This window comes from Rhinolophus sinicus, linkage group LG03 (assembly GCF_036562045.2).
Source record: "Rhinolophus sinicus isolate RSC01 linkage group LG03, ASM3656204v1, whole genome shotgun sequence".
NCBI lineage: Eukaryota > Metazoa > Chordata > Mammalia > Chiroptera > Rhinolophidae > Rhinolophus > Rhinolophus sinicus.
In genome coordinates, this window is record NC_133753.1 from 190,157,091 (window position 1) to 190,172,352 (window position 15,262).

The following is a 15,262-nucleotide window of genomic DNA, read 5'->3' on the forward strand; positions in this document are numbered from 1 at the left end:
CAAAGAGTAGGGACAGGAGTCTCAGCGTGCAAGTCTGGGTCTCACAGACTTCACCCTGAAATGACCATCACGACTGGACCACACAGGCGGAAACACTATCCCAAATGACCTCCGTGGGGGGTACTTCAAACGTGCACTTTCGATGTCTCTGCGTTAGCCAAATGCATAAGCATTTTTTAATTATACTGAATTAGTAGAAATTCTGTCATGATTCTTACTTAATTTTAGCTCGATTTATCTGAACATATAAATATAACGATATAGAAAAATCACCTGTCATAGTATTTACAGAAATTCAGAACCTAATTCCACAATGATTTTTAAATCACTATCAGAATTGTAACGTGTACTTTGCTCTCTTAAGTATGAGGTAATGGCAGGAGAGGCCAGCTGAGTGGCACACTCACTGAGGGACAAAGTCACCAAGTGACACACTTTTACGAGGTTGTGGGGTTTTCTTTTCACAACAAACTGTTAACTAAAAGGTGTTCTAATCATTAGAAAGTGATTTGGAAACTGCTGACATGTGAAACCTGTCCACCTGACAATGGCAGTGTAAGCACAGGACGGGGACCCGGTGTTGTGACCGACCTGCTTGGCGCTCCGTTCAAAGACCACATACTGCTGGCACTGGTCCAGCCGCCTCTTTCTCATGGTCCAGTAATGCAGCACCCTGTTTTCCCGCTGGAAGAGCTCATTCAAGATGTCTGAGAGAACAGAGAGAGGCACATGTTGGTACTTGCAATCAGTGGAAACACCTGCACAATCCCATTCGTTTCCATGTGAAGACTTTTTATGCCATCCCAAGAGAGAATAGTAAATGAAGAGCCACACAGCTTGCTTGCCCAGCGTTCTCAACAAACATGTCAACCAGACCTCTCCTGTTCTCTCACCCAATTTGTTCTCTGATGACAGAGATCACTGGAAACTTACGGCTGGTCCCTAATACCTGGGAGAGCTGGGTCAGGCGGCTATGCTATGGCGGCCCCTGCTGGGCAAATCTGACAGTGGCTGGAAAAACATCCGCATTAGATATCTTGCTCAAGAGCATTCAAACCTTCTTGCAGAAGGAATTTAGTGTACATTAAAGGATGAATGTTGAAAGGGTGAAGTACTAGAAGAAAACAAAGGTTTTTTTGTTTTCTTTTAAAGATAAAAACATAAACTGTTAGGAGACGGAAGGACATGACATACAGAAGCATGGAGCTAGAAAGGCCAAAATACCGATTACATAAAAATTAAGAATGTCATAACCAAATAATAAACACCACGAAAATACTGCACCAATAGAAAGCTAAGAAACTATTGAGGAAATGTAAAACACAGACCTAATTTACTTAAGTCAATAGAAAAAAAGATAACCAATCCATTAGAAAAATGAGCAAAGCATATGAAGCTGAATTTTAAAAATATGGCCACAGAATATATAGAACCATGTTTAACCTCTCTCATATAAGGAGGCCATCTTTCAGTGTTTCCCTGGCAAGGACTTACTGTCAGTGCTGGATGAGTAGGGGGACAGACTCTCGTGACCCTATGTTACTGAGGGAGGAAAATGTAGCACAACCCTCACCGAGGGCAATCTGGCAGGTGTGGGTACCTTTGGAACAGAATTTACCTTTCAGACGTACAGCGCTTACACAAGCACTCAAACTGATTCATACTCAGACGCTTGAACACTGGGGCACTTTGGGAAACACTGGCAGCAATGTATGAGTCCATGAATTGGGGGGCAGGTTAAATCAGTTACAAAATCACTGTACTGGACATTAAAAAGAACGAAGCAGATCATTTAATTCTGTAGAAAGATGACTAAGATATACTATTAAGTGAAAGAAGTAAACTGTAGGGAACTATAGTCTCATTGTGGTAAAAAAAAATAACCCAAAAAAACAAAAACACAAGCAGGATGGGTGAGTAGACTCTACAGACATTTAGATTTCCCTACATATTTAGATTTGTACGCATAGACAGGATGCACCAAAAAGTCCCGATGGTGGTTACCACTGGCAAAGGAATTTGGTAGCTTACATACCCTGTTTCCCCGAAAATAAGACCGAGCCGGACCATCAGCTCTAAATGCGTCTTTTGGAGCAAAAATTAATATAAGATCTGGTCTTATATTGTATTATATAAGACCTGGTATTATATTATATTATATTATATTATATTATATTATATTATATTATACCTGGTCTTATGTTATAGTAAAATAAGTCTTATTTTACTATAGTTTTATAGTTTTTTTGTTTTACTATAACATAAGACCAGGTATAATATAATATAAAATATAATATAATATAATATAATATAACATAATATAATATAACATAACATAACATAATATCAGGTCTTATATAATACAATATAAGACCAGATCTTATATTAATTTTTGCTCCAAAAGACGCATTTAGAGCTGATGGTCCGGCTCGGTCTTATTTTCGGGGAAACGGTACATTTGTACACATTAAAAATTTTTTACAGTAAGTCTGTTTCACTCTAGAAGTTTATAAAATAGACAGAAAACTGTAGAAAAATATTACTAAGATTGACAGTGCAAATCAGAAGAATGGTACCTCAACTATAACGTCACTATATTGGAAAACTTTAAAAACATAGGTTTTCCACAAATATATGCTGGGTTCCCAGTGGGCTGAGTGCACTGTGAGAAACCAGGATCTGCGAGCAGAACTTACCCATCAGCTCAGTGGTCCTGCTGCATCATCTCTACTCTACCAAAAAAGTGAACTAGCTTCGTGCAACAAATTAAGATTCCTAAACATGAAGACGGTCAAAAAATTCAGCTACCACTTCAATGAGAATATCACATGTGAAAATTAACATAAACCCCTGGGTCTTTTCTAGTCTCTGCTTGGTGCAGGGCTGATTTGGGGCAAGAAAGCAGCTGGCAGTGGCTACCTGGGGCTTCCTCAAGCTCCCGAGGGACCCTCTGCCCACGTGGGCTGACCCTTCCTGGCTTGTGCCCTCTGGGGTCATACTGATTGTCCTGGCACTGCCACGCTTCCAGGAGTTTGCTGCACTGCTTCCCCATAAGCCTATGGAGACAGAAGCAGAACACTTCTAATTCTGCACAGCTCCCAGCATTACGATCAACAGTAGCAAATGCACGATGACCATCTAGGGAGTGAGGACGTGGAACACACTCCCCTCTCACACGCGCACACACCTCAAACTGGGACAACCTAGAAAGGATCCCAGCACTTTCGGTCACAGCAAACAGCGTATGGCCAACAACCAAAGCAAGGCTGAGAGATGGGAGAAAGGAAATGATTTTTATAAGAAACGAGCCAAGTAACTTGATCATTAGTGCAAAGAACTTGCTGTCAGTGAAGACTTATTCCTGCTGGGATTTGATTGCTCCCATTAGTCACTCATCTTCCCCAGAGAAAAGCCCACTGATTAGTAAGTATCAGTCTCATCTGGAGGACTGTACCTGTGAGAAAATTGTTCTGTGACAACTAACGGATGAATCAGATCAATCGGGAGTAGAACGCAATGTAGCAAGTTTTTGCCAGTCATGGTGTTTTAAAAAAATGTGAGATGAGTCATTTGCTAACTGATCACTGCAACTTTTTGCTATAAAACTCAACTCTCAGAGTGCTGGATGTGTGACCTCGGTTTCCTCCTGTATTTAGTACCGACTCCTGGGCTCAGTGTGAAGATTCCAGCTGACAGAATGGTCCTTAATATCAAGACTGCTTTAAACAGCTTGCATCATTTTCTCAGGATCCATTTCCATGTCATTGCAATTGAATTTGCAAAGACTATGATTACATTTCAGTTTAAAATTATGTAACATTTGAATGCATTTTCACTGTAAAATATTCAGTCAGAATTCTACAGAGTAAAAATCCTAAGTTCCCTTCACTTCCATCCAAACCAATACTATTTATCATTTAGTATATTTTCCCAGATTTGTTTCTACATATTTACATATACATGTTATATTAAAAACATGGTTTCATAGATTTTTATACTCAAATGATATCGAACTATATTCAATGTATTAATATTATTTTGCAATTTGCTTCTATTAATAATGCTTTAAGTATATAAAAATAGTGACACTGTTGGCATGTAACTGTGTGATTTAAACTTTTAAAACTACTTTGCCTGTAGATAGCTCTGGTTTTCATGTTTTTCCGATTTATAATATTTTCACTTACTTTAACAAAACAGTCAGTTCCAATATACGTCATCCTGAATGCTGCTTTTTCTGTTTACACCCTTCAACTTCATTCAATAAATTACCAATCTACATATTTAACATTTTCTTATTAAACTAAGATAATTAGCAAAACCTGTAACGACATAAAATGGACCCTGAACATGAAGCCCTGGCTCAGAGGTCAGGACGCGCCTTGTCATGTGCCCCCCTCGCTCCTCAGGACTCACTCTTCACTTGCTGTTCCGGCGCCTTGATGTGCGTCACCATCCCCGGCATGTTCACGCTGTTCCTGTGCAGGTACTTCAGGAAGACGTCCGCGTTCCTTCTAGCGAGTGTGCAAGCCTAGGAAACACGGAGAGCAGTGCGTTGTTCACCTGCCCTACACCAGCGTGGACGCTGAGTATATACAGATGATGACATCACACGGCTTGAACGAGTCTTTACCTAAAATGTTCACCTGGCCAACTTGTGGTTTGAAGAATACACAGGTTAAATCCTATTTCAATTAAAACAAAACAAAACAGAAAAGCCCTCTGTCTTGGAGTCCTTGCTTTGGTGAAGCCAGCTGCTACATTGCGAGCTGCCCTATGGAGAGGCCCAGGTGGCAGGACACTGAGGGTGGCCGTTGCCTTGCAGCCAGAGAGGAAGTGAAGCCCTTCCCCAGTCCAGCTTTGAGGTGACAGTACCCTCGGCCAACACCTTGCCCTTTGTGAGACCCTGAGCCAGAGAACCCAGCTGAGGCGTGCCTGGATTTCTGTAAATGGCAGACGGCAAATATTCTGAGCTTCCCGAGTCACATACTGCCTGTGTCTCTGCTGCCACTACTCAACCCGACCACTTGGAGGAAAGGAGTGATGGAGGACGCGACCACAAGTGGGGGCAGATGCATCTACTGTCACATCTTAGTCGGCCAGCCTTTAGTTTCAGACCTCCAGTTGTGGGGTGGTTTGTGACATGGTGCTATTTTCATAATAGATAACTGATATTATGTGTTCATAAATCAAGTAATTTCACTAATGTCTTAAAATAATTTTAAGTAAGAGAAAAGGGATATAAATATAAAAATTGAAGCAGTTAAGAAAAAAAGCCTTTAATTATATCTGAAATGGAAATACGTTGCACACTTCCTGTCCCAGCTCTGGAATTACTCTTTTCTTTAAGGAGCTCTGCGTCCTTCTGTGGAAAATGGTACTAAGTGGCCGTAGCCTGGGCTGATGGATGCTTACGGTTATGGGTTGGTCACTATTTTGAGGACTTTTCAGTAAATGGAGTTACAATACCCTTTTTTTTTTTCAATTAAGAGAAAACTATATTATGAGTCTCTACGGATAAGTCTGAAATGAGCTGTCATACCAAACAGTGAGGAAGCTGGTGATGATTGCTGGGGTCAGATCAAAAGGACATCTGCACTATCTGTCCCGCTAATGGGACAAGTTGAAAATAAAAAGATAAACGACTATGATCAAAACACACCAAATATATTAAAATCCATGATAATGATAAAAAAACTAATTGAACGAAGAGGTTGCTAGAGCAACAACTCTGAAAACTAAACAAAGGGTAAGAATCAAGCATTTACCCCACCGTTTCTGGACAAACTTATTTCTGAGTAACCTGACAGCTGAGGCGGCAACAGCTGTAGCTAATCAAGGCAGAAGGAAGGACAGGACACCACCACTTTGCAAGTCCTAAAGAGCAGTGTCCAGTGGCGACTACACACGCAGGAGGCGGAAGCTGATTGGCAGTGTGTAACGGATGCGCTGGACTCGCCATGCCTGAGGCATTGTACCGCCTCCTACTGCACAGACAGAAAGAGGCGCCGACCTGTGTGCCTCCTGACGTAAGGCCACGGGAGGGCACAGCACCACCTGGTGGGGAAGCTAAGCACAGCCAGCATCGGATCGAGGCGCTCCACCTAACTAACGGAAATTTAGAGGACCCAGGGCGGTGCTAAATGACTCAAAGACCAAATGACCAAAATCCAGGATGAGGAAACACCACAGTATGACTAACTTACTTCTTCAATTAATAAATGGTAAGGAAGGGAGGGTATTTAATGAGGAGATTTAAGAGACATACAAATCAAATCAACATGTGGACCTTATTTGGATCTTGATTAAAACCATGTATAAAAAGACATTTGTGTGACAATCAGAGATGTATGAACACTTTGATTTTACATGAAATAGGAGTTATTAATTTTTAAGATTTCATCATGTTATTGTGGTTATGCTTTAGAAAGGCAGAATTTAGTGTTTAGACACATACCTAAGTATTTACAAATAAAATAAATCTAGAATGTAAAACAATCCAGTGATTGCCCATATACTGATAACTACTGACAGTGGGTGAGACGTGTATAGGGGTTTATTTTCCGTTCTCTCTCTGTTTATATGCATCTTTAAACTTCCACCATAAAATGTGTGGACAACCAACACACAGACACTACAGGATCCTGGTGAATCAAGGAACCTGAACAGGCAAGCCTGTGATTGTTTTTGTTTTAGAATTTTACTTAATTAGCTTTCTTAATTATATTAACTAAGTAGTATTCCATTTTGTTCTGTCCTAAATGGATTCCAGAAAAAGGGACAAATTATGATTCCAACTCAGAGGCCGGCATTTCCCAAACTTAAGTGGCAGCGACACACAGGTCCTATTTGAAATAGTTACGATTAATGACCCTGGGGTCATTAATTCCACCCTGATTTGCTTCAATAGAAATTTACTTTGGTGGAAGCTTAAAGTAAGTATACCAGATGAGAATTTCCAAAGAGTTACTACAATTTGTACTCCCAGACTAAACAATAACTCTCCCAGCAGGACTGACCATCACCTTCAAAAATGGAACAGAAGTTATTAAATGTAACAGGATATGGTGTCAGGGGGGTCAGAATGCTGAAGCAATAAAAAAAAAAAACTAAACTTAAAGCAACAGTGAAAAGTAAACACCACACCTATTTTTAACAGTCTGAGCGGCAACAAGCAGAACTTCAGAAAATCTGTTTGAAAAGTGAAAGAATGCAACATGGAAACATTCACTGTTAACGTGCTAAACACTTGGACCACTGTTTCAAGATCTGTTTCAAAGCACATCAGTGACTTATGTGTGAATACAAATATAAGTAAATATGTAAGTAAAATTTATAAAAATAAAACAAAGCAGGCTTGAAAAATCCCTCATTTAAACCTTCTCAGAGTTCAAAGTTCCAGCCTGGCCTGAACGGAATTCAAGTTCTCTTGCAGAAAACAGCTCCTGAATCAGTACTAGCAACGGATCCTGCAAACCACAAGAGGTGTTCCCGCTTTGTGTTTACACTGGGCTCACACATCTGAGGTTCAGTCTTTGTTCCTAAAAAGGCTGAATTTCCAAAGGAAGATTATTTTAAGCTACAGGCATTTCTGTTCCACCAAATCTCTCACTCTCTCTGTTTGGAATCACTTGGTTTTGTGACTTCCACCCATTCTTTATTCACCCAGATTTCTAACTGTCTGTGAAAACTAGAAAGAATGTAAGTCACAAATGCAAACGATTTTACGATTTTCTCTAACCACCTAATTTATTGCTGACGTGGCCTTACCCCTCACTTCCCACACAGGGGGAGAGGTGTGAGGTGTGGGGGGGGGGGGTCCGCTGGAAAGCGCAGGCTGCAGTGCGCCCAGCGTGGAGGCCAGCGGTCGTTTGCCACTGACCGTGCAGCACTGCACTGCACTGCAGGTGACGCCTCCAGGAGCCGGCACAGCGCTGGGCGAGCCGGCCCGGACGGCACTACCGTACCTTCAGGAACGCTTCTTTCTGCTCCAGGTGCTTGCTGATCATCGGGGTGACGTGATCCGTCTCGGAGTTGGGGCCCAGCTTGTCGGCTCCTCCACACCAGTCCTCTTCCCTCTTGTACTCCTGCTCCAGGCTCTCGAGGACACTGCAGACCTACGGGCAGCAGAGAATTCCAGGCTCAGTGGCAGCACGGGCATCGGCCGCGCGGACCGGCATCTTTGGGAAGCATTGTCAGTCAGGCCCTGGGCATGAGCGTGGTGGCGAGGAGCGAGCCCACCGGAAGGAACCAGCCTCCATCCTACATGAGGACTAATACAGGGCTTTCAGAACAAGGACGAAGGCTGAGTTTCCTGTCTTTCTCGACGGGTTTCAGGCCATACATTTAAATGAGAAGAAAGGGGGTGCCCTTCTCAGGTACTTCCCAACCTACTGTGCTTTGATCCCTCAGGTAAGCAAAAACAAGCTGTTCCTAGAATGCTGCTTCTCGCCACTCAATTTGGAACTGACTGGCTCAGGAATGAGTGATGAGGGACGGCTGAGCTGTCCAGTAAAATCCCGCTCAGGATAAAACGTCAGGCAGGAGCAGGAACGCAAGCTCCCCCTACCTGCTCAGAAGTCTTGTAGAAGGCGACGGACGCGTTGACGAGCTTCAGGCGGTCCTCCATCTTGAGCATGAGCTGCTGCCAGTGGGACGCCACCTTCTCGGCGCACTCTCGGATCATGTCCATGTCGTAGTGACTGGCCTGCAGCATGGCCTCCGCCTTCTGCTGCACCTGCAGCGCGCTCTGATGCGTCTTCTGTGGAAAAGGGGGGGGCCTTATTCAGCAGGCGTGGCACCTGCTTCCTTTGCAGTTCTGGGGCTCTGCTTGCTTTTATAGAAACGACTTCGGTTAATACTCATGAGGACACTTCTAAAGACAGCAGATATTTTGGTTTAAAAAAAAAAAAAGTTTTCATGCCTAGCAACAACTGCGTTTATAGTTAAACGACCTAATAAGGATGAAACGCATTAATACTTTCCAGAATGGGCCTCAGTTGTGGGGTTCTCAGCTTGAGAAATAGCAGGAAAAACAGCCAATATTCTAAAAAGCTGTTAAAATGTTTCAGGTTGATTATTCCTATAGACCCTTCTTATAACAGCCACTACAGGCCAATGAAGAAGTGGGGAAAAAGGTGATCAACGTGAATGCTTTTCATTGTCACTTTTCACTTTAACTTTGGACTAGAGTGAAGAGTTTTCAAGAACTATAGATTGAAAAAAAAAACTTAATGAAAAACTAAGGATGAACTGTTTTTTTCTGGAGGTCCGTGCGATATTATGGATCTAGCGATATAAAATGACAAATCCAGTAACACTTCTTGCTCTCATATCCTCACTAGAAGATGCTGTGATGGGCTGAGAGATCAGGTCTCTCTGAAAAAACAGACTGCCGGGCAGGGGCGCAGAGGGGTCTCTGTGGACACAGCTGTTTTCCCATTTTTAACAACAGCAACTCTTTCATTTCACCTGAAAAGGAACTAATGCTCCCATTAAACTCTGTATTCAATACAGTCTCATCACATCAGTGATGCACCTTGATAACTTAATTACTACAAATCACTCAGCATAGTGTACAATTTTCCAAAGGTGCCCGGAGTCTGGGCTTCAGGAAGATGTGTTAATGAGTGCCCAGTGGCACCGAGTAGTTGAAAATAAACTAATCTGGGAAATGAATGAAGGGTGATTTCTGTAGCTTCCTTCTCTGGCTGATAGTACATACGTAAGGAGACCAGGAAACAAGCTTTCTACAATCAAATGCTCCTTTCCTTGAGACCACCTGTCATGATTATTAAATGCCCCTCCCTCCTCTGAAAAGAGACCCTAAAAATAATCCACCTGCTGTGAGAGTGAACTCGAGTGGGCCTGGAATGGGCCCGAGCCGTTTGCTGAAGTCCTGGCATGGCACGACCCTCCTCAGCATGAAACAGTCGGGTTGAGAAACGCTGCTTTTAACCAGGTTGGGGGAGTTGTGTGGACAGCACTGTTTGTCTTTAACAGTGAGGTCGTGATCTGCACCTGTCTGGCTGAGCTGCCTAGACACTCTGTTTTGTCAAAGCTGGGTACATAGCAGGAATGTGTTTATGAGACCATAAAATATAAAAAAATCTCAGCCAAGAGGCCAAGCTGGGCTCCCTGGTGCCAGGTGCGCCTGGCCTGGGAAGGTGCATCCTGCAGGGGCCTCACAGCCGGAGGGCAGCAGGAGCCGCCCCTGGCCTCAGAGCCTTGCTGTGAGGTCCTCCGGGCTGGCACGCATAGCTCACTTCCTGCAGTGGCCAGGCTGGCGCCTTCTCCGGTAATAAACTCTAGGTACGTAAGCACTGCCGTTTGGTCCTGTTGAGCCCCATTCTGGCTTCCGGGTCAGTGCCATGTGACGGGATTTAACGGGCTCGGCCTGAGGCTGGCAGGACCCAGGTTGGGGGCGGGCCACATGCTCCTACCTCGATGGCATGCTGGAACTGCTCATGCTCTCTCTGCAGCTGCTCTGCCTCCTGCAACGAGCTGGCTGTGATAAGTCCCGCGTTCAGCATCGATTCTCCATTGCGGATCCAGCCCAGCACCTGAAACGTTACACAGGGAACTCCAAGTGGCAGCCCCTTCCCGGGAAGCCTGAGGACCAGCAGTGACACGAGCCGAGCGGCAAGGTGACTGAGCCATCCGATCAGCTGGTTTCTTAATGCCCCAATGCTAATGGTCTGCTATCCTTCAGTGGTGTCTGACCCTAAGTGCTGCACTTTTAATTATTTTTAGTTGCAAATGGGAGCTGAAAACGTGGGGGTGCAGAGGATTGTTCTTATTAGTGCACAAGTCAAAGCAGACTGGGGACCACGTATTAGAAACACCTACTGCCACAAAGAATTCTCTAACAAAACAGTGCTTTTCATTTCTCTTAGTCCTAATGACAATGCAAAATGAGCAAACTGCTTAGTACGGGAACTGTTTTATTCCCGTGACGTGTTTTCCAATTTAATGTCAGTGTTCAATGGCACAACCACCAAAGCATGAATGAGGCTGTAATACACACTCAGGGTCACACCACAACATTTTCCGCTTCAGACACAGAGAGAAGTCAGTTCTGACTGCGGAAGCCAGAGACTGTGGAAACTCATCCTGCATAGTGATTGGTGGCAGAGATCGCCTGCTACGCCCCATATCTATTTTCCTCAACTCCTTTACTCAGAAAACCCCAACTTTGGGGGAGAGCTTCAAATAAAACCACTTCTCAGCCCCAATGACAGCTTGGTTACAGATAGGAGAGAATTCTAGTCACTGAGATCAAAACAGTAGCTTCTGGGGGTTTTGTGAAACTATTTCTCTTCTGATACAGGTGTTGCCTCTTTCTTGTTATGCTTTCCCCTTCCTGATTCCTGGAATGCGAGGTGATGGTTGGGGCTACAGCAGCCATTTGGCAACCATGAGAAAAAGGACACCTGTCACCAAGATCTTAGCCTAACACGTCCTGGGCAACTGGATGAACACCAGCAATCCTAACACTTTCTGACTCCTTACACGGAGAAAATAATTTTTTAAGCCACAATTTTTGGACTCTATTACTCATCAGGCAAATGCAATTCCTAATGGATGCATTAGTCTTCCATTATTTCTTAGACAAACTGTTTTGTGTTTGGCAAGAAAGAGTATTTTGTTAACTGGTCTTTACAAGGTCACATACGTCATCGCATTACACGGGAGACCAACAAGTACTCTTTAAAGATTTCTGGTTTAACGCCGCAGTTGCCTTAATGAGTGCCGCCCCCTTACGCACCACACCTGCGTGCGGTCTCAGCGTGCAGTAAGACCCAACCGATCACACAGACACATGCTTTTCTATGCATCTCCCAGAATCCCATCCAGCTGGACTGTCTGCACTAAGCCAGCGTGGTCAGTGGTTTCCCTGCACAGGAGATGAAACGTCATGTGTGCGCTGAATCTCCGCACGCGTGGAATCCCACTGGTGCTGAGACGACAGCCATCCCTTCCAAATGTCCCATTTGATTGTGCCATGCTCTCTGGGATGTGGCAGTATAGATACCACAAGAATACCGCAGCCACACACAGCCTGTGATCTAGTCCAGAGTGGTAACAGTATATTTGACAGAAAATCCTAGTTATGTAGCCCCAGGAAGCAAAGTGCTCAGGGGTCCGAACAAGAGGCTACCAATGACAGAATGAGCTACACGGCCGAGCCGCCCAAGGGCGGTACCTGCTGGGCAGCGAAGCCTTTCCCACCGGAGTGAATACACTGCTGTCCAGCAGCGGCTCGATATCTGCACGTGAGGTAAGGCTGTGAGGGTGGGCGTGTCACATCCTATCAGGACAGCTGTGTTCCGGTCAGGGCCAACCTTCCCCGAGGCTTACCCATCAGAATCCCCAGAGCCCCCATCAAGCGCGTGCCGACTGGCGCTACCTCCCGCGGTCTCACCTGCTTCACTTCAGCCTGCAGGTGGCGAAGCTGCACGCACTGCTCCAGGTGCTTGCGGTGCTGCTCGGCGGCTAAATCCAGTTCCTGCTGCTTCTCATGAAGGAACTCCAGCAAGTCCTGTACCCGCGTGGCCATGTCTACATCTCTATCGCAAAGCAGCTCCACGCCTGCGGACAGTGAAGGGAGACTCCAGGATTCAACTAGCATTGCATCCTGTTCTTAAGGGGCGCACGCCATAGGTACCTCTGCTTCTGTGACTCGTCTGCCCAGCTGGGGCCAAGCCATGACTTTGACGGTCAAGTTCAAGGAGGGCACAGCCAGCAGAGGAGTGTTTACTCCTGCCTGAGAGCATGTCATTGTGTCTCAGAGAATGTATCAGGTTGATGCAAAACTAATTGTGGTTTTTGCATTTTTCAACCTTTGAAACCACACCTACCTGTGCACCAACCTAATATTTGGCGTGTTAAAGCCAAACGCAAGGCTTAGCTCACCGGACTACACCCATTTCCTATCAATCTGCTTCTACTCTTACAATAACTTGTGAAAATGTGACATCCTTGATAAATGAGGGAACCTTGGTTTATGTTTGTTTTTATCTGCTGTATGACTAGTTTACTTTCCAGGAAGTATTTAACAATATGATCTGTGGGAAACGAGTCAGTAGTACAGTATGCAGATTGCTGCTAAGTTCAGCTTCTAACACCACAGAGTGAGCACTCTCTCTATTTTTGAGCCTATAGTGCCTCACATCTGCTGGTAAAACACGAAACTAAAAAAATAAAGAATGAAAATATTTTCTTAGGATTTACAGTTCATTCACGGAGATACAATAATATATCATTTGCAAAATTAAATTTATGCTACTTGAACTGACATGCAAGAATATTAAAGGTAAGTGCACTGACCACAATGTTAAACGTGAGTACGTTATGTGGGGGGAAACAATGTTTCCTTTGACAGAGCCAGGACCTGTATGTACCATGCAAACCACAGGGGCTAAATGAGCTTCCCAGTCACCACACGGAAATACACTAGGTGAATTCCCACGGGACACGAAGGACCCTCGAGTGACAGGGAAAGGAGTGCGCGTCTTACCGGAGGCCTGCACTTCATTGACGTACTGCAGAAGGTCCTGTCCTTGATGGATGACATCGAACGTCAGGTTGTTCATGGTCAGGGCTTTGTCTGCGTGGTGCTGGAGGCGCTGCTCCGCTATCGTGAGATCTTCCGTGTCAAAGTCATTCATCTGCTGAGAAAGCTCATCGTTCCAAGACTCCAGGTCTGAGATGATCTGACAGAGGAAAGTCACTGTTTAGGATCAAGACTTAAAAACGAATGGTGTGGCTGGACAGCTCAATGTGCTGCATCAGGAAGAAGAGCCTAGTGTGACCCTGTCTGAAGGACACGGGAGCCCAGTGAAGAGGCACCGCAGACCAGGGATGGGACAAGCAGACACTGAAAAAATAAAAATGACCACAGCTGAATAAAATTTATGTTGAACAGACAAAAATCTATTAATTCCCAATGAAGTTTAAAAAAAAGAAGAGTGAAAAATCCCCAAATAAATGAAATACTATTTGGTTCCGATTAGAGGTAGATAGGAAACAAATCTTTATCCTAAAAACTGGTAACAAAAGGAGAAAATTATTTAAGCATATAATGATGAAGGAAAGTTCCTCTTTATGGATAATTCTAGCTACTAAATGTAGAAAGAATAATAAAATTAGAACTTTTTTTCCTAATTATTTTGAAATTCTAGTAAACTGTTCAGGTGATGGGCCTCTCTCACTGCATCCATAGCAAACCATCCTGAGACAAGTGGATGGGGACCTTAGCAATGAAAGGTCAGGATGCCACCTCCTAAACCTGCAGAGGGGGACAGACAGGACATGCCTCCTGACAGGAGGGGCTACGACGCATCTCCTATGGAGCAGCCTTGCACAGAAACAGAATCTGAATCTAATCGGTCTTTACATTTAACTTCTAAGTTTACAGGAAATACCAGGGAAAGAACAACAGTTAAAGAACCTAAAAGAAATCAAGAGAGCAAATGCAGAATGCGAGACCTGGTTTCTTTGAAAACTGACAAAGTTAATTCAACAAGTCATGGCATAGAGAAAATGAAGGGCGGATGGAGAAACGATTCTAATTCAAAGACGAACCATGAAATGCAGGAGTGGACCCCATGTACCTCCTGTAACAGGGGCACTTGCAGAAATCTGAACAGAGGCTGGGGGTTAGAAGATATTCAGGAATGACTGTTAGACTGGTGATTAGTGGATTGTGATTATGTAAGAAAATGGCCTTAGTTTTTAGGAAAGTCTTTAGGAGTGAAAAGATAAGCTGGCAAGGATTTTCTCTAAAATACTATAGCACAACAATAACAAAAGAAAGGATTCCTGAAACTGGGGGGTGGGGGGGGACTTGTTGAATTTGGGCTACCCTCACTACTTCTGTGTAGATTTAAAACTTTCATAATGTACTTTTAAAACATTAAGACTAAAAAGCATGAAATCCAAAAAGAAAGAAAAACTCTTCTTGTGAAAGAGTGTTATACTACACACTTCAATGGAATAACGTTTCCCATGGGCCCTAATTTACTTCATCCGCATGAGCAGCAAGCAAATTAGTTTGAAAATGTGTGAATGTGGGAGAGTTTACACAGAAGACGGAAAGTAATACAAAACTTAAGGCTTCCCCAAACTCCTATTGCACAAATCTTCCTGACTTATTCTTTTATTACAGTGATCTGTATACAATGTGTATATTAATTTGTACTAATTTATAGGTTAACAAATTTAAGTAATGCCAAATTAGACACAAACCAAAAAAATCACT

The 15,262-nt window shown here is 43.8% G+C and overlaps 1 protein-coding gene across 6 annotated transcripts in view; it reads right to left on the reverse strand.

The window, feature by feature from the left end:
- TRIO (trio Rho guanine nucleotide exchange factor) overlaps positions 1-15,262 on the reverse strand; it is a 324,184-nt gene that overhangs the window by 116,956 nt on the left and 191,966 nt on the right. For all 6 annotated transcript variants that reach the window (XM_074329064.1, XM_074329063.1, XM_074329067.1 and 3 more), the window contains exons 14-20: positions 13,520-13,715; positions 12,425-12,591; positions 10,443-10,562; positions 8,570-8,761; positions 7,968-8,117; positions 4,417-4,531; positions 592-707 (exon numbers count right to left, since the gene is read on the reverse strand). In XM_074329064.1, coding sequence (XP_074185165.1) covers positions 592-707; positions 4,417-4,531; positions 7,968-8,117; positions 8,570-8,761; positions 10,443-10,562; positions 12,425-12,591; positions 13,520-13,715 — 1,056 coding nt within the window. The remainder of the gene's footprint in view (positions 1-591; positions 708-4,416; positions 4,532-7,967; positions 8,118-8,569; positions 8,762-10,442; positions 10,563-12,424; positions 12,592-13,519; positions 13,716-15,262) is intronic.